This window comes from Pagrus major, chromosome 9, assembly GCF_040436345.1.
Source record: "Pagrus major chromosome 9, Pma_NU_1.0".
In the NCBI taxonomy this organism is placed as follows: Eukaryota; Metazoa; Chordata; class Actinopteri; order Spariformes; family Sparidae; genus Pagrus; species Pagrus major.
The window spans coordinates 18,451,512-18,469,420 of record NC_133223.1 but is presented as its reverse complement, the minus strand read 5'-3'; the positions used below and the strand labels follow the sequence as shown (position 1 = coordinate 18,469,420).

Here is a 17,909-nt window from a genome sequence, read left to right as displayed (position 1 = left end):
CCTGAAATGAGGTATATAAACACGAAAGATGAATAAATACATCTTCAGTTTTGTTCAGTGGCAAAACAAATATCATTACTCAACACATTTCTCTGATAACCTTCGATCATATAAGTACTGTACATTCAGAATGCAGCTCGCTTTTTACGTGTGTTATTGTGTTTATGCTGAATTATTCATAGGATCTATTTCAAAAGATATTTTCAGACAAAATCTTCCTGTTCAAATTTACAAATATACAACTTATTTATTAACATTTCTATCAGCAGCTTCAGTGCAAAGATATACATATTGTACATCAGAATAAAGAAAACATTAACACAAGAATTGGCATAAGAAATGTCAGAAGGCATAGTCACAGCAGACTTTTTTCTCTTCATTCTATAGAAATGTATTTCTCTTTCCTAAAACAATTTGAGTTTTGTACACAGGCTGCATAAAAAAATAAATTCTGTGCAAAGTGTGTTTCTTTTCTTTTTTTTTCAATTCCCGTGAGAGAGGGTTATACGTCGCTGTCCTCTTTCACGAGGTTGGCTGTGTCTTTGAAAGTGTCCTCGGTTGGCGAAAAGGTGCTCGGACGATCCCTCTTCTGAGGTTTGGCGGTGGGTACAAACGGAGAGGGCTCGGGGGCCGAAGTGTCCGCGCTGCTTCCTACGGGCTTTTCATCTTTCATCTGTAGAGCGACACAGAGGGTAAACAAGAAGAAATAACAGCTGCGCTTTCAGTTTTTTGTCTTAAAAATGTCCAAATTTACCTCTGAATATGAAGGGTTTTCAAATGTGGTGCCTGGCTTTAATTTCCGCTTGAATAGGGTCCACTTTGACTCCTGGAAACAAACACAAACAGTGAGGCGGCATCACACTGATCATACATGGTTTTCTATGGACGTACTGTACACAGGAGACTCACCTGCACAGGTTTGGTGCTGACAGGACCAGATGTGTTCACGATGCCCACGCTCTGATCTCCGCGATACGCCGGGTTCACAAAGTTGTTCCCCATCTGTTCACCACTCACATTAACAGTCACCTGTTAGAGGAGAGGGCTGTCATGTCAGTGTCATCAGCCATGACAGCTGAACTAACTTTTTATTTTTTTGCCTTTTTTAGATAGGACAGCTAAAGATGCGACCAGAATGGCTGAAATCAGTATCAGAAATAATTAATTGATTCCTGTTTTTGTTGTTTTAAAAAGGTTTCTATTCCACTGTAAGATGATTTGAGAGGATGTTGTTTGTGGTGCTGTTACTGTATACAGATCAGTGTTTCTATTATATTGTCCAGCTCATTCATATCAATGAAGGCAGACTAAATAACAAAAAACCTCTCTTTATAAAAAACATTATAGCCTTCATGAAAGTAGAATTTATCACAGGACTATTGTATAAGACTGCGGTAGTTTTAGCCATGTGTACCTAATAAACTGGTGATTGTGTGTTTGTGTTAAAAGAGAAATTAAGTACATTGAAAAATTAAGTGCCTTTTGTTGTATATTGTCCTTTATATCATGGTTTTAGAAAGCGGTCATAATGTCAAACTCAATAAAATGACATTCTGTTGTAGATGCTGAGATGATGAAACACATGAGTGTAAAGTATGTGGTTTGTTTTTCTTTGGAACACAAGTGTCAACGGCTGTAAGTCTTAGTTTACATGTTGATGTGAGATGGACTATTTAAATGGTATGACATAAAAATATAAATCCTTCACTAATTTGTGAACAGTATGAGTACCTGTGTTGCATGAATGACAGCAGGATCACCGGACACAGCAGGAGCAGTGGCGTATAACGGGTTCTCAAATGTGATTGGCTGCCTCCCAGCTTCCATGGCAAAATTATCATCCTGTGGGTATATCATGGATAATTTTATATTATTAAAGATACAGCATTAAGTTTTTCTCAACTGCTGCTGATACAAGCAGTTCTAGATGAATGCTGAAATGAAAGTTGTTAATAAATACTACAGAGTGTCTTGTTTGTCAGTCAAAAATGTGCTGATAGCACAGAAAATATTAACCGCCTGCAGGACTCACCATCTGCATGGCTGTGTCAATGAATGACACTCCGATGTGTGATGGTCCGAGGTCGACATTATCACCCGAGCGAAATGTCACCCCGTTCCCCGTGTCACCAGACTTCACCAGGCTGCTGAGGCTGGACAAACACAAAACGCTCCAGTCTGAACTTTGATCTAAATTCTGCGTCAAGCTTCAGTATATTTGTCATTGATAAGCCGCAATGAGCCAAGATACCTGGGTAGTTTGGGCATGGAGGGGATGAAAGATCCTGTTCGTTTGTAGTTGAGGAAAACCCCGACAGCCAACGCTCCGGTGATCAGGATGATAATGACTGCCAGGAGAACAGCCACAGCTAAAGAAAAGTAGAAAGTATTAAGTTGCGTGTGTATTGGACTCTTGCAGTAAGATGCTGATCGTAAATAACATGTAATAACATTCTGCTGACTAGTCCATTACTGCTCATGTCCTTTGGAAGAGCCATTATTTTGCTGAACCATTAGAGAAGTTAAAAAGTCATCGATTCAAGCATTACTTGGCTATTTATTAAGGACATTTCTGCCAGCCTACATCATCAGCATCTGCTGAGCCAGACTGTTTTATAAGTTGTTTTGTTGAGTAGATAAGCGAGAAGAATGACTTCATCAAGTTTGGCCTTGATCTGCTCCAACAGATTATGACTGTTACTATACGGCAGCTCCCACGTGTCAGTCTGGGCATTTGTGAAGGACTACCAGGAACTGACTAAACTGTGAATGAGAATAAATACATAAAATGTGAGATAATGGGTGAATTACAGTACCTGTTCCTGCTGGAGCGCCTCTTGACTTCCCCATCTCACAGTAGCTGCCCACATAACCATACGGACATCTGCAGGAAGTCATGATAAACATCAGTTTCTTACACTAGAAAACAACATCTTGAAAAAGGTGGAAAATATCAGGCATTACTGGATGTGTCTTGTGGAGAGTCAATCAATCACTGATGTGAATGGCTCCTACAACTGAACTCACTTGCACTTGGGCAGACCACCTTCATCAGTGTAGCAGGTTCCACCATTCATGCATCTACATGCAAGGGGCATTGCAACAGGTGCCTCAATGGCTGCAGGAGCAAAAGCCAGGCATACACAGAGTCAACAACAATGATATGACACCACAAAATCACACAGGAGCAGCCAGGCACATGTGAAGAAGGGATTAATGGATGCACAATGAGATGCAAAACAACAGTCAACACTAAAGTGCAGGCAGCAGATGAACTCAAGCTGCAGTGTACCTGCGTCACATTCATTGGAGTCAAACTCCACCGGAGAGGAGCCCTGCGGGCAGGTGCAGGTGTAGCCGCCGGGCCGGAGGAGACAGAGGTGGCTGCACACGTTCTTACAGGGGTTGGGTACTGAAGAGGAAAGAGCAAACAGACTATTAGATAATGTTCAACGCAAAAGACAGTCACACCTAATCTGTGTACTTTATTTTTTAGAAATACAAAACATGATAAGCTCTTTCTCCAGACTGAACTGCAGTAAAGATGTTTCATATCTTATCTGCATTTGATGACTGATTATTCATGTACTGTACTGTATCTGAGCCGTACGAGCCATGCACCAGCAAAAGACAAATTTCCTTTCTTGCCTACTAGAGGTCGACCGATAGTGGATTTTTAAAGGCCGACATAATAATGATAGTTGGGAGAAGGAAAAAGTCAATAGCCGATTTATCGGTCGATATAAAAATATATATATATATATATATATATACATATATACATATATATATATATATACACATATATATATATATGTATATGTATATATAAATATATATACAAGTTGTCAAATTTCCATTCTTAATATGATGAATGATATGATATGATGAAACAAATATAATTTGTTAGCAGAACATTTTCTCTAATTCTTAGCAATCATTACATGAATCCTTGTGTATTCTGACCTGACTGGTTGTGTCGATGCTCCTGGTAAATGCGGACTTGAGTCAGCCACGGGTTGATGGTTAGAACTTTGACTTTATGTCCTCTTCCAAACTTGTTTGTCCTCCACACTTCACCTCTATCTTTTGTTGTCCAGTACACATGTCCCTCAAACACATCCAGACTGTAGGGCTGTCCGATGTCTGAAACAGAAAACAGAGAAAACTTGATACATTAGCATTGCCCATTTTTATTTCCGCAGACTGGCTGTACTACATCTCAGCGTTCTGACCTCCTGATATGACGATCTTCCTGTCTGTGCCATCGGGCTTCATGGACTCAATGATGTTTTCTTTGGAGTCACACCAGTAGATCCTATTTTCATTCACATAATCCACAGCCAGCCCAGTAGGCCAGCCCAGGTCCTCCTCCCTCACAAGCACCTCTCTGTGCTGACCGTCCATCCACGCTGACTCTATTCTGGGTTTCCTGCCCCAGTCTGTCCAATACATCATCCTGCAGACACAGAAATAATCACAGAGACAAAATGTTATTCTTAATGAAGCAATGGAGAATGACCACTACATACATTTTTACATTTACTACAGCCTCATACCCTAGTGATGGATTGACAACGATAGCAGCAGGCTGGTCGAGGTCTGTGTGGACCAACCACTTCCTGTACCGTCCATCTAGTTTGGCCACTTCGATTCGATTTGTTCCTGAATCTGTCCAGTAAATATGCCTGGAAAAGATGATAAATAAATACTAAGCGACTGAACAGGAACTAGAGAATCCTCTGCGATGTTAAAGTCTTAATCCTGGTGAATTACCCGCCAACCCAGTCCAAAGCGATGCCGTCAGGACTAGCCATGTATTTCAGGTTCAGATCAACCTCCTTCACTGGGTTGTTGCCGTAATCGTTAAACGTGGTCATGTAGGCACGTTTGATCGAGCCAAACTCAGATCCCCGGCCCAGAACTGTCCAGTACACAACACCTACAGCACATCAGGGGATTAAGGTTATCCAAACTTTGAGATCTTATTATTTTTATATTCACAGCAACATTAGAGGGGTTACAGAGGAGGTCTTACTGAGTCCTTCTCCCTCTGGATCCCAAAGATAGTCCAAGGCTTGGATGTGCTCAGCATTGTCCACGTAGTCTGAATACTGCTCAGAGGAGAGGTTGAAACGACGGATGCGGACATTGTCTGGCAGGAGCAGCACTGGTGGGTTCCCTGTACAGAAATGATGTTGTGGTCAATTCAGAGTTTGATTTAACTATTAACTAATAAAAGGGAACAATTATAAAGAAGTTTCTCCTGTGTGTGAATGCTGAGCTCTTACCCTGGGCAGCACACTCTGTCCCATGCGGCTCACCGAAAGAGAGAAAGCCCTCAGCACAGAAACACTCGTAGCTGCCCTTTGTGTTCCTGCACTCTTGAGGACACGTGCCATACGCCTCACACTCGTTTACATCTTTTTCCAAAAGAAGAAAAAAAAACGTTAATTGAAGGTCGAAAAATAATTCTTTGTCTGTGTTTTAATGTATCTGGTGTGTGTTTTACCTTCACAGGTGTGTCTTTCTGTCGCTTTGGGCTTGTAGCCGGGCCTGCACGAGCAGATTAAGCCTCCCTCTGTCAGGTCGGTACAGTTATGTTCACAGATGTTGTCGCTACATGTGTGCCCACTGCCATGGTCTGACAGGAGAAAATACAAAAGCACACTGAATGTCAGACCAGACACTCATGGGGGTAACTGTGTTTTTCTTAAAGCAGGTCTTGTTGTACTTTTATCCTGTATTTATTCTTGAACACATTCAGGTGTAGCTGACTGAAATACCTAGCAAAGGCACAAAAGAATGTTGAACCTACAATCCTGCATTTTAATGCTATCACCACCTGACACAGTGTTGGAAGCCAGTTTTATTTATCAAAAGTTTAGTACACCTGCTCATACATTGTGCTGTAATCCCTAATTGTTTCTGGGACTTCAACATAATCGAAGAAAAAAGAAATTTCTCCAGATGGGAAAAAAGAGGAACTCTAAAGGTATAAGAAATATTACTGACACTGAAACTTTTTCTGGCCAGTTCTCAAGTCATAAACACAGGAGAGATATCAAATTAGATTTAGACTTAGAAAATGGATAACCAGAAAAAAAAATGTCTTCACTTGCGCTTCAGGGCTTCTGTATGTTTTTGACGTTATGTTTGTTTATATGATAAGAAGCACGGTATCACCATGTTTTATTTTCTTGAAAATGATGCTTCACAATAAAAACATTTGAAACATCATAACTAATGTGCTCTTTGTTCATGTACTCACGGCAGCCAAGCTCATCCGACTGGTCTCCACAGTCGTCATAATCATCACAGGCGTATTGAAGAGGGATGCACTGTCCATTACTGCATTTGTACTCATCGTCTGTACAGGGTCCATGGGTTGGGTTTTGGCCTTGACAGAGAGAAAAACATTTACTTCAGAGATGCTCTAGATGCTCGAAGTTATGCTCAACAAAGAAAAAACAACATGACATAAGAATGAGTAGGTAAATAAGATCATCAGCTACAGTGCAAACTATTACACTTACAGTTTTCCTGTCTCTCATCAGAGCCGTCACCGCAGTCATCAACAGAGTTACACAACTCGTGGCTGTAGATGCAGCGGTTGTTGTCACAGCGGAACCGGAACGGAGCCTCACACTGGATGTCCACTGTGGATGAACAGAAAGAAGAAAACATCACAAATCTACTCACAATAAGTCAGATGATGATATGGGTTGAGAACTTGGTAGGAATCTAACAAGTTTGGTTTTGCGTGTGCAGGACTTCTTACGGCAGAGGTGAAGCTCCTCGTCTGAATTATCTCCGCAGTCGTTGTCTCCATCACATTTCCAGTGAGGCTGGACGCATACGTGGTTCTTGCACTCAAACAGAAAGGGGGGGCAGTATGTGCCGTTGGGGAAACGAGTCGCTGGAAGTCAAAACCATTCTGTCAAAATCAAGCGTGCAACCAAACTTACAATTAATTATCAGAGAGAAAAAAACATTTAATGCAGGACACTTACGACAAGATGTTTCATCTGTATAGTCCAGACAGTCGGGGTTGCCATCGCATTTGAAGCGTTCAGCGATACAGTGTCCACTGCCGCACTGGAAGTAACCGGGATGACAAGTCCGCAACTCTGAAACAACCAAAAACCAATGAAAGACTCACAGTAACTCAAATCCCCATTATTTCTTTATTCCTACATGAGAAATACTCTTTTATTTCACGAGTCTCATCTAGAAAAACTTGAACATATTTGATTGCAAGAGACTTGAACTTCTAAATCATTTATCTGTCGTGCATTCAACAGGCACTGTAAGGAAGGAGCAGAGTGAATAAACTATTTTTGAATAGATGACTATTGGTGGTCCTGTCTGTCCATGCTCAAGTTTTATTGCTTCTTTGTTTAGTGCAGCCCTCCGTCACTCTCAAACAGCCGGCCAACAAAGAGCCTCCACTTACCACAGTCCCTTTCATCCGAGTTGTCCTCACAGTCGTTGTCATGGTCACAGACCCAACGGTCGGGAATGCAGCGGAGATTATCACAACGATACTCGCTCTCTGTGCACGCGCGTGGAGCTGAGGAGAAACATGACAACACAGTGGAATCAACCAAATGTGGACATTTTTTGTGTTTTTAAAGGGTTTTTAAACTGTTATTTTCCTCCATATTATGACATAAACCACCCTCACTATCACTAGCAGTATGTGTAGCCATTTCTCTGCGGTGAGCTCATGAGTTCACCAGAGACAACGTCTCCTGGCATCAGCAGTGCAGCAACAAGAGGAGCGGTACCACTGTGATTTAACCCCCGTCACCGCTTCTGTGTTGAGAAGCTGCATTATCACTATTAACTGGCATGTTCTCAGACATGTTTAAACTCTCCAGGGCAAAGGGTGACAGACTCCTTCACTCCCTCTTCCTGACACACTGAGGACAGCCTGTTTCTCTAGCAGCTGATAAGACTACCTCTCTCAGCACTCCACCGTCGGCAGAAGTGTTGAGCCTCTTACAAAACCTCCCTGCTGTCTGATGAAGTGATAGCAGGGCTATTCTTCCCCATCAGCACTCCTTTTTCATTTGGAGCTACATTACAATCCCACAGTAAACCTACTTAAAGACACTTAGATGATATCAGGACAATGTAGACAGCTTTTCACTGCTCACACTCTCATCTGTGCTCAAGCCAAAGACATCAAACGACGAATGATGTAATGATGTCACTTTGTCAGTGACGGCGAACAGCACTCACTGCAGCTGCGTTCGTCAGAGTTGTCCCCACAGTCGTCATCCCCGTCACACTTCCATCTCAGCGGGATGCAACGGTGGTTGTCACAGCGGAAGTCTCCGTCAGGATCACAGGTCAGTTCATCTGGAGAAAAGAGCATGCACATGAAACTGGTTTTAAAACCACCAAACTTAAACAGGTAGTAAAAAGGTTTTTTGTTTTAACTTATTGTTATACAGTAAATGTTCACAGGGCAATGAAATGGATATAGAATAATGACACCATTGGTATTCAGATTGGTTCGCTCTAACTTTGCTTCACACTAAAGTCTCCTGGGAAAAAGGAGGCTGACTGGTGATCCAGTCAGACTGGCAGTCTGGCACCATTTCTATCTGCTTTCACGTCCCCATTATAGACTAAATGAATGGATAAAGTCACGTTTTGTCCTGTGTTGTTGGTACTTGTTACTCTAAGATCGAAATAAATCCGTTTGTCTTTGCACCAGTGGTGTCCACAATAATACCACTTGGTTCCCTGGACTTACTGCATGTGAAACTGAGCACTTGGCCTGCATACAAAAGATGTTTAGTGCCAGTTTTTAACAGGTAGAATAGGGCATGATGTCACTTGAGAAAACACAATTAGGAGAGTAATAAAAACCTAGTTTAAATCTGTTAGATGAACTAGCTCAGTCTCAAGACCACCATCAACTCTAGCCTCCAGAATGAACGTTAAATTGAATCAACACCTCTCATTACGGGCAGTATTTAACTAGATAGCTATATTATTGTACCACTGTATTAACTAGCAGTACCTAATTAAGTGGTAGCTGAGTGTATATTGTGCTTTACAATCAGTTTAACAGATCTAGCAGCTCTCCTTCTTTAACTTGTCACTAAAATGACACCCACACGCCTGTGTATTAAACTGTGAGAAGCACGGTGAAGACTGGAAAACTCTCACTTTTGAAACAGTTTTCTTTAGGGTTTTAAATACAACTCAAGGTTCCAGAAAAGTTGGAACGCTGTGTTTTAAAACGTTAATTAAAAACAGAATGCATTCATTTGCAAACCTATTGTGTTTACCGATAAAGGTTTTACACAGTGTTCCCGAGCCCATGTAGTAATATCCTGACAATATACAATCATGTGTTTCATAAAGTGAACCTCGCTCTATCCTTGCTTGTGAACGACTGAGCCTTTCGAGGATGCCGCTTTCATCCCCGATCATATGGAGGACTTAAAATTGCAAAATCAAAAATAAAGAAATAAGTTAATTATGACATTACATGCGCAAAAAAATAGTATCACAAATAAAAGTAGGCATTCATGAAGTTGTCAATGCAACATCACTTGATTCATTTTCATTTGCTAATGTTTTTTATTATACCTTTGTATTAAATAAATAGGTAGGTTTAGGTTTTGATTTTGGCAGTTGTCATAATGATACTATCACCTGTTATCAATGAACCTGTTCACCTGTGGAATCTTCCAAACAGGTGTTTTTTGAACAATCCACAACTTTCCTAGTCTTTTGTTAGCCCCATCCCAACTCGTTTGAATCGTGTTGCTGGCATCGAATTCAGAATAAACACAGATTAACAGAGCACAATTACAAAAAAAATCAATGAAATTGATGAGGTAAAACATTCAATTGTTTTCAATCGTGTATAAGTCAAAAAAGAAGTGTCCTCACTTCTCTGGAATTGGGGTTGCAATGATGAAACTGTCAGTTTGGAGTGAAATGCATCTCTGTTTTTTTAATTAAATTGCAACATTCATTGAGGGAGGAGAGCAGCATGTTTGGGACAGATGGGTGACCTCTATCTTTGCCAGTATGAGTCTGTAGAGGATAAGACTGAAGGAGATGAGAAGCACAGACGGGAGAGGAGTGGAGGAGAGCTAGTCTGAGCCGTCTCTACCACACAGTGCTGGGGGTCAAAGATAGCGCGGTGTTAGCTAGTCCTGCCCTCCTAGCCCTCCACCTGGCCCATCTGCTACATTCTTACAGGAAGATTAGCACGGATCTCCCGTCCTGCGCGGGCATGGCACTAATGGAGCGAGGGCCTCCGATAAGAGACGGGAGGGCCGTGGCGGGTGTGTTTGGATCGTAGCAAAGTACAAAGAGACTTGTGTGAACCCTGCCCCCACGCAAGGACAGAGCAACAACACACACACACACATATATATGTAGATCCATACCACCGGACAGCTCATAAATCTGTGGTGCTCTCAGAGAAAGGCAAATGGTGGGGGAGGGTGAGTGGTGAGACCCTCTCCATCAGCACCTCCCACTACTTCACTGTGTAATGTTCCACAGGAGGCTGAGGTGTTGGCTAATTGCCCTTCACTCACGTCTTGAACACATAATCTTGCCTCTTTGCTGTGAACTTTTTAATCCTCTGAGATCTCTAGAATCATCTTCCTACTAGTGAATAATTCAATTATTTGATTAATTAGGTAAGCTTTAAAACACGATTTCTAATCACTGCCATGATGGGAACAGGACCTTAATCCTGGTCGTCGCAGACTCACCACAGCCCTGCTCATCGCTGTTGTCCCTGCAGTCGTTGTGGCCGTTGCAAACTGACCACAGTGGCACACAACGGTAGTTGGTCTTGCAGTCAAACTCTGTGTGGTTGTCGCATCGATGTGCCGGTCCCACTGTGGACAAAACATCACGGTTGTCAAGCAAAGGAGGCAAAAACTGGCAAACACGTTAAGGTCTTGATGTAACGTGTGCCTTCATTTCAATCCAAGTATCTACCCTGATTTAACTCATATTGTGATTGAGTCCTTGTGCACTTAAAGAAGAAAACCTCACAAAGTGTATTACTTACTGCATTCCTCCAAAGGTTCGTCAGAGTTGTCACCGCAATCATCATCAACATCACACTTCCAGCTCTGGGGGATGCAGCGTCCATTGCGGCACTTGAACTGTCCAGGGCGGCAGGTCCTGGCAGAGCAGTGGGCAGAGTCTTCATCAGACTGATCACCACAGTCGTCCTCACCGTCACACTGCCATGACTCAGGGATGCAGCGCTTATTTGCACACTGCCACTGGTGGCTTTCACACTGGTGTGTAGCTAGAGGGAAGACAAGTCAACATGTTTTTTTTAAAATTGAGTCATGAGAAAAAGAGACATGTTAAAAATTGAAAACAAACTGAAGTGAAAGCATTAAAAGTGAGCCTCAAAGAATGCACTTCATTTTGTATAAACTGATAACAGCTATTAAAAAGACTCAACAAAAAAGGACACAACCCACCACACAGCACAGGGTCTTCGTCTGAGCCATCATGGCAGTCCTGGTTGCTGTTGCACAGGAAGTGCGGACTGGTACAGTTTCCGTCGTTGCACTGAAACTGGCCGAGCCTGCAGTGGCGAGCCGGGCAAGTGGAGGGCTCGTCTGAGCCGTCTCTGCAGTCCGCCTGACCGTCACATTTCCACCAGATTGGGATACATCTGTTTATTGACAGGTAGGAACGAAAATGCTCATGTTTGTTTGCTGGAGTTTCATATTGTGTGCATAATACTGGACAGAGCATGTTAAGGCTTTCTTGACTCCCTTTAACCACTGAAAACTCATTACATCACCCACAAAACTACTTATAACTCTATGAAAGGCTGCAAAAACTAAGGATTAAACTTAAATGTGACGTGTAGCATTTAACATCAATAAATCATTACTGCACAAATTCTACATTACTAGATTTATTTTACACAATATATATATATTTTATTGTGCACATTTTGTGTCAGCAGAGAAGGATTTTGTGAAGTCTGGTGGATTATATTATGACACAAACAGCAGGGGGTGCTGTTTTCCCACTGCAAAGAGAGCCAACAGAGAATTACTGTATATTTCAGTGTTTTGAAATTACAGATGATGGATGAACTAAGTGAACTGTCTATGTAAATATTGCTTCCTCAACCTTTTTCCTCCTTAGTAAAGCAAAAAGGAATGAAAACAAACAAAACCTTGCCAGGGTGAAAGTAGCATAAGACTTTTTTGATAATCAATTAATCATTTTAGTCATTTTTCAAGCAAAAATGTCAAACATTTGCTGTTTGAAGCTTCTAAATGTAAATATTTGCTGCTTTTCTTTGTCTTTTATGATAGTAAATGAAGAGTCTGGGTTTTGGACTGTTCGTTGGACAAAAGAAGCCATAAGAAGACATCACTCTGGGCTCTGGGAAATTAATTAATTTTTTTTTTACATTTTTATCCTTAATTGCAGCCCTATTTCTGTGATAGAAAGAAGACTATAAAACCCCTGGTGTAAGATAACAACTACCACTCATCCTACATTTTTTTATGGCAGTCCCACTAATTTATCACAGCCAGTTCAACAATGATATATTAAGGTTAAAACTAAAAAGAACACCAAGAAGAAATCTTGACAAACCGTTCATTGTTAGCACATCTGTACTGGGTGCTGGTGCACATGGGAAGGCATCGGGTCGCACCTCCTATTTGAACAGTCAGGAAATGGTCGGGGCACTCACAGGTGTGTTCCCGCCCCCCATGACGGATCAGGCACAGGTGAGAGCAGCCTCCATTGTTCACCGCACAAGGATTGGTTACTGTCAGAGGAAGAGCCACAAGTCTATCAAACAAGTCATCAGTTCACCGCAGCTGGGCAAATAAAGGCCAGGTATTGTTCAGCCTGTGGTCAGTACCTGACCTTAAACCTAAAGTCATGTTGAGATAAGAAACAACTACATTGTAAACAAAGGTTTTAAGAAAATCAGTAGATTTCAACTCACCAATAGGCTGCCTGTAGGGATGACATACATGGATGTCAAATGGTCTGTGTGTGGTGTTGACCAGCATCTGACGACCAGAGCCATCATATTTGTTGCCTTTCTCCACTGTGCGCGTGTTCCAGTCAGTCCAGTACACAGTGTCCTCGAACACAGTGATGGCAAACGGGTGAGGCAAATTCCCGTCATACACTGTGTGTCTGTGTTGACCATCCAAGTCTGAGTATCTAACGAAAGAAATCAAAGAGTTTAAAGTCTCTCTGCTTCACTGTAGACAAGAACAGTGGGATCACCTCCTGACGAATCAAACTTACTCGATGTAACTGAGATGAGCGTCAGACCAGTAGAGCTTGTCGTTAGTGTAGTCGATCGTGATGCCGTTGGGCCACTCGATCTTGGTGGTGATGATAGCGACTTTATTGGTTCCATCCATTCCAACACGACCTATGAAAGCTTTGTCTCCCCAGTCTGTCCAGTACACAAATCTATCAAGGAGCCAAGAAAATGACTTTAGAAAGTGACTTTTGTTTCAGTATGATGAAGAGAAAGCCTGATGCTGTATTTAGATATTTGTTTACAATAACTTCAGTTAGAAAACCCCTGCATCCCGCATTAGCTTACATACAATTTAATTGTCTTTTTTGATGAAGCTATTTCAAAATGTATACATCTAATTTATCCAAAATGCATATTTGATGAACGTTTCCTGAATGTTCTTTTCTATTACCCCCCATAATATACACATATACCAATATATTTTGATAAGCCAATATTAGGCATAATAGAAACCCAGTTCATAAAATCGGCCCTGCTGATATAACAATCAGACTCTATCATAAGACTTATTTCCTCCTTTCCTCCAACTCACCCATATTTGGGATGCAGCACAATGGCTCTTGGATTTTCAAAGCAGTAGGTGTTATTGGCATCGACACAGTGTTCAGCCAGCTTCCTCACAAATCGACCATCCAGCTCAGACACTTTGAGACAATCCAAGAAGCTGTCCACCCAGTACAGTTTCCTGGCTATCCAGTCAACTGCAAGGCCCTCACCGTGCAGGACTCCATTGACCACCACCTCTCTGTTGCTGCCATCAAAAGACATTCTCTCAATCACTCTGCGGCTTACGTCAATCCAGTAAAGACGCTTTTCTACGCGGTCGAAGTCCATGGCCACCACACTGGTCAGGCCCTGCAGGATCAGAGAGTAGGCCTGCCCGTCTGTCGACAGGTTCCTCAGGTAATAGCGGTTGCTGAAGATGAGGTAGGGTGAGATGTTGCTGTTCTGGCGGCAGCTGTGGCCGTCCGGCTCTCGGAGGAATCCCGGGGCGCACTTGCACACATAGGAGCCAACGGTGTTCTCGCAGACCTGGCTGCACACGCTCGGCGTCTCGGCACACTCATTGATGTCGTCACACGTTTTGCTGTCAGACATGAGGCGGTAGCCGGGACGACAGGTGCAGATGAAGCTGGTAGGCGTGTCGGTGCAGTTGTGATCACAGTGATGGATGGATGGGTCTGTGCATTCATTGACACCTACAGTCAAAGAAGCAACAAAGTTATAAAATTCATCAGCCTCTTGAAAGGCGCTATATGAAACTAATTATTATTATCACTGTCAGACCGTTCTATTCATTGAGAGAAAACACAGTATTATTTGTGTTCTTCATTCAACTACTTATTTATTCCCTTTTTGTCTCATACTCACCGCATCCTTTCTCGTCGCTGTTGTCAGAGCAGTCATCGTTCCTGTCACACACCTGGCTCAGGGGGATACAGTGTCCATTGTCACATCTGAACTCTCCGGGGGGGCAGGTGGGTGCTGGCGTGCGGCACATGTGCTCAAGCTCATCGGACTCATCCCCGCAGTCATTGTCGCCATCGCAGACAAAGTCGTGGGACACGCAGCGGCCATTCTGGCAGGTGAACTGGTGTTGCTGGCACGCCTGGTAGGTGCAGCCCTGCTCGTCACTGCTGTCCCCGCAGTCGTTACGTCGATCACACCTGATTTTAGAAGACAAAGATGAACTCACATTGCCAGAAAGACTAATTGCAGATGAAAATTTATGATATTTTCGTTAAAAGTTCTAACCTGTAGGCGCTGCGTATGCAGAGGCCATTGCTACATGAGAACTCATTTACGCCACAGGATCTACGTGTGCAGTTTTGATGTTCATCTAATGCGTCTGCACAGTCTGCGTCTCCATCACACACCCAATCACGTGGGATGCATTTCCGCTGAGGTGGTTGGTTGTTCTCACAGGTGAACTCTGCACTTGAACATGTGCGATTGGCTGGAAGAAAGAAATAATGCAGGGGGATTTACAAGAAGTGAAATAATGATGGTGATGACCCAACATCAACCTGCATTTTTAGCAATCCAAATATCCCAGACTGTATTTCAAAACACGCAGCCGTGACTTAAAATTCTTTATCCACCTAATGCGACTGTTTTTGAAGTGAGTCTCCTACAGAGGCTCTGGCAGTGCCGAAGTCTTTAGCTTCAGGCATCTTATTGTTGGAGCACACATTGGTGAGACATAAGAGTCCTGATCCACCCTGAGCCAGGAAGCCAGAGAAAGGAGACATGCACAAAGTAACGAGTGAGGCAGGAGAAATCAGGAATGTCAGCTCCTTGGAATGGAGACCTTCTACAGGAGACTAAGATGCCGGGCACTGACTGCCAGTGTCTCCCACACAACACTCCCCCAGTGGTGTGTATCCTAATCCATCAGCGCCCTGAATAACGAGAGGATGAGGGAAGCAGGAGGGGGCATGGTGGGGAAGTGATGGGGAACAAGAGGATGCGCTGCAAGGGGAAGAGATGAAGAAGTGGAAGGACGCAGACAAGGATGAAGAGGAGGACAAAGAGAAAGAAGATGAGGAAAGAGAGAAAGTATAAGGATGCTTACCACAATTATGCCTCTGGTCTTCATCACTCATGTCGCCACAGTCATTGTCCCCATCACAGATCCAGGACGAGGCAATGCACCTGCCATCATCACATCGAAACTGATCTGTGTTGCAGGTCCTGACCAGTGTGGCTGCAGAGATAAATCATGTAACATTAAACTGTAGATACTGGGAGTTAATATCTTCTGTCAAATAATTTATATTCAATATTAATTATTTTCCCTTTATTGAAACAACTTTTTTTACTTTTTATGAAAGAGAAAATTATCTCAGGTACTTCCCCCGCTGCTTTGCAACTAATAGGCAAGGCACAATACAACACTGGCAACGCTTTCAAAATAGTCATGGCAACTCCACATTCCCATGCATGGTGAGCTATCTAAACAAAAGCCAAAGTGAGGCTCTGTAACCCCTGGTGGACAAAGGGAGGGGGAGGTGCTGTTTGTCAGAGGACACTGAGGGGCGTCACCACCGAGGAATGCAGCACACAATAGGAGGCCTGACTGACCACATCGTCAACAAAGCAATACACCACTGACTCGTACTCTCTGCTACATCACTCACCGCACTCTCTCACAGCAGCAGCACACAGATGCAGAGTGGCGGACTGACACAAACACACAATAACCGAGCAGCTGATAATGGGGCGAGGGCACACACACAAAGCCAACAGGCCCGGTTTGGGGGTGAGAGAGTTGAGCGACACTCACTGCAGGAGAGGGGTTCATCAGAGCCGTCGGCGCAGTCAGCCCCTCCGTCACAGTACCAGTGGGCGGGGATGCAGCGGCCACTGGAGCAACGGAACTCAGTCTGGGAACATGTGGATGCAGCTACGAAGAAGAAAGGCATGAAATTGCTTGAAGGACATGGTGGTGGGACTCTTATCATGCTGATGAGGGGGTGGAATATACACTGATCTGTTTCTGACTCTTTCGTATGCACTTTCTCATAACTTTAGGTAGGTTCAAATTCTTCTCTACCTAGGTTATGTGGATTAAATCCATATTTAATTAATTAGTTAATAAGGGATGCTATATGCTATATCCTTGAACGTATAGGACACTGTCCAAAATCACTCCCTATGTGCTACCAAGTGCACTTTATCTGTGATATTCAAAAACCACCAAATTTCATCTGTGATGGATTTGAAAATAATAAGTCAGGCAACACAAACAAACAATGAATGATCCCCATTTTGAGTGGTCTCAACCATACAACAAAATGGTGATCATTTATTTCTGAAACATTAAATTTACTTCTCAATCTAGAGTAAACTTTTAATGTCATGGTTATTTCTGTGTTTTTATGTGTTTTCTGGGTTTTTGTGGTGTCCTTTGTCTTGTACCCGGTGTTCTGTTTCCCTCCTGTGTTCCTGTGCTCCTCCCCAGTCTGCTTTCCCTCCACACCTGCACTGCATCACCTTCGTTAGCCAGCCTATCAGCTACTTCCCTGCTCTCTTGTTTCCCCTACTCATTACCCTCATGTATGTTTCTCTGCCTCACTCCAACTACACATCATCTCCTCCTTGATTAAGTTTGTATTTTGGTCCAGTCTTAAGTTTATCCTGTTCCCATGATTTTTTTTTAATAAACTTTCTGCAACTGATCTGCTGACCTGCCATTTCTTGCATTTGGTCCACCTTCTTCTGCTCTCAGTATGACAATTTAGTGATTTTTATGTGGTGAATACTGAATGACTAAAGGACAGAGTGATTTTGGACACAGCCTGAATGACGAGACATTTTCTTTCTGTTTTGTTGCCAAGATTTCACTTGTCATAACAGAAAAACTGCAGCTGTGACTAATAAGATATATAATAGCGCCATCTCATTTAGACACCCCAGTAAGCCCTTGAAGTGGTAGACCTAACGAAAATCCAGCCATAATTAGTATTGCTGATGTCAGGGCCGGCTCTTAGCATAGGCCATATAGACGGTCGCCTAGAGCTCCACATGCTGGAGGGGGTCCGCTGATGAGACAGGTTATAGGTTTTCTATTTTTGCATTTCAA

At 42.8% G+C, this 17,909-nt stretch overlaps 1 protein-coding gene across 1 annotated transcript in view; it reads right to left on the bottom strand.

Annotated features, from left to right (window-relative positions):
• Positions 1 to 362: 362 nt before the first annotated feature.
• The window catches only part of lrp2a (low density lipoprotein receptor-related protein 2a), a 47,589-nt gene continuing 30,042 nt past the window's right edge, over positions 363 to 17,909 (bottom strand). Inside the window, 33 exon segments of the mRNA XM_073473653.1 lie at positions 363 to 673; positions 755 to 826; positions 910 to 1,029; positions 1,732 to 1,842; positions 2,033 to 2,153; positions 2,252 to 2,369; positions 2,817 to 2,884; positions 3,028 to 3,118; positions 3,293 to 3,412; positions 3,967 to 4,146; positions 4,236 to 4,459; positions 4,560 to 4,688; positions 4,777 to 4,942; positions 5,039 to 5,182; positions 5,292 to 5,423; positions 5,513 to 5,644; positions 6,272 to 6,400; positions 6,537 to 6,659; positions 6,782 to 6,919; positions 7,014 to 7,130; positions 7,457 to 7,573; positions 8,248 to 8,367; positions 10,758 to 10,886; positions 11,063 to 11,308; positions 11,490 to 11,686; positions 12,631 to 12,808; positions 12,992 to 13,215; positions 13,303 to 13,473; positions 13,857 to 14,523; positions 14,696 to 14,991; positions 15,080 to 15,281; positions 15,900 to 16,031; positions 16,611 to 16,730. Coding sequence (XP_073329754.1) covers positions 503 to 673; positions 755 to 826; positions 910 to 1,029; positions 1,732 to 1,842; positions 2,033 to 2,153; positions 2,252 to 2,369; positions 2,817 to 2,884; positions 3,028 to 3,118; positions 3,293 to 3,412; positions 3,967 to 4,146; positions 4,236 to 4,459; positions 4,560 to 4,688; positions 4,777 to 4,942; positions 5,039 to 5,182; positions 5,292 to 5,423; positions 5,513 to 5,644; positions 6,272 to 6,400; positions 6,537 to 6,659; positions 6,782 to 6,919; positions 7,014 to 7,130; positions 7,457 to 7,573; positions 8,248 to 8,367; positions 10,758 to 10,886; positions 11,063 to 11,308; positions 11,490 to 11,686; positions 12,631 to 12,808; positions 12,992 to 13,215; positions 13,303 to 13,473; positions 13,857 to 14,523; positions 14,696 to 14,991; positions 15,080 to 15,281; positions 15,900 to 16,031; positions 16,611 to 16,730 — 5,405 coding nt within the window. The 3' untranslated portion in view covers positions 363 to 502.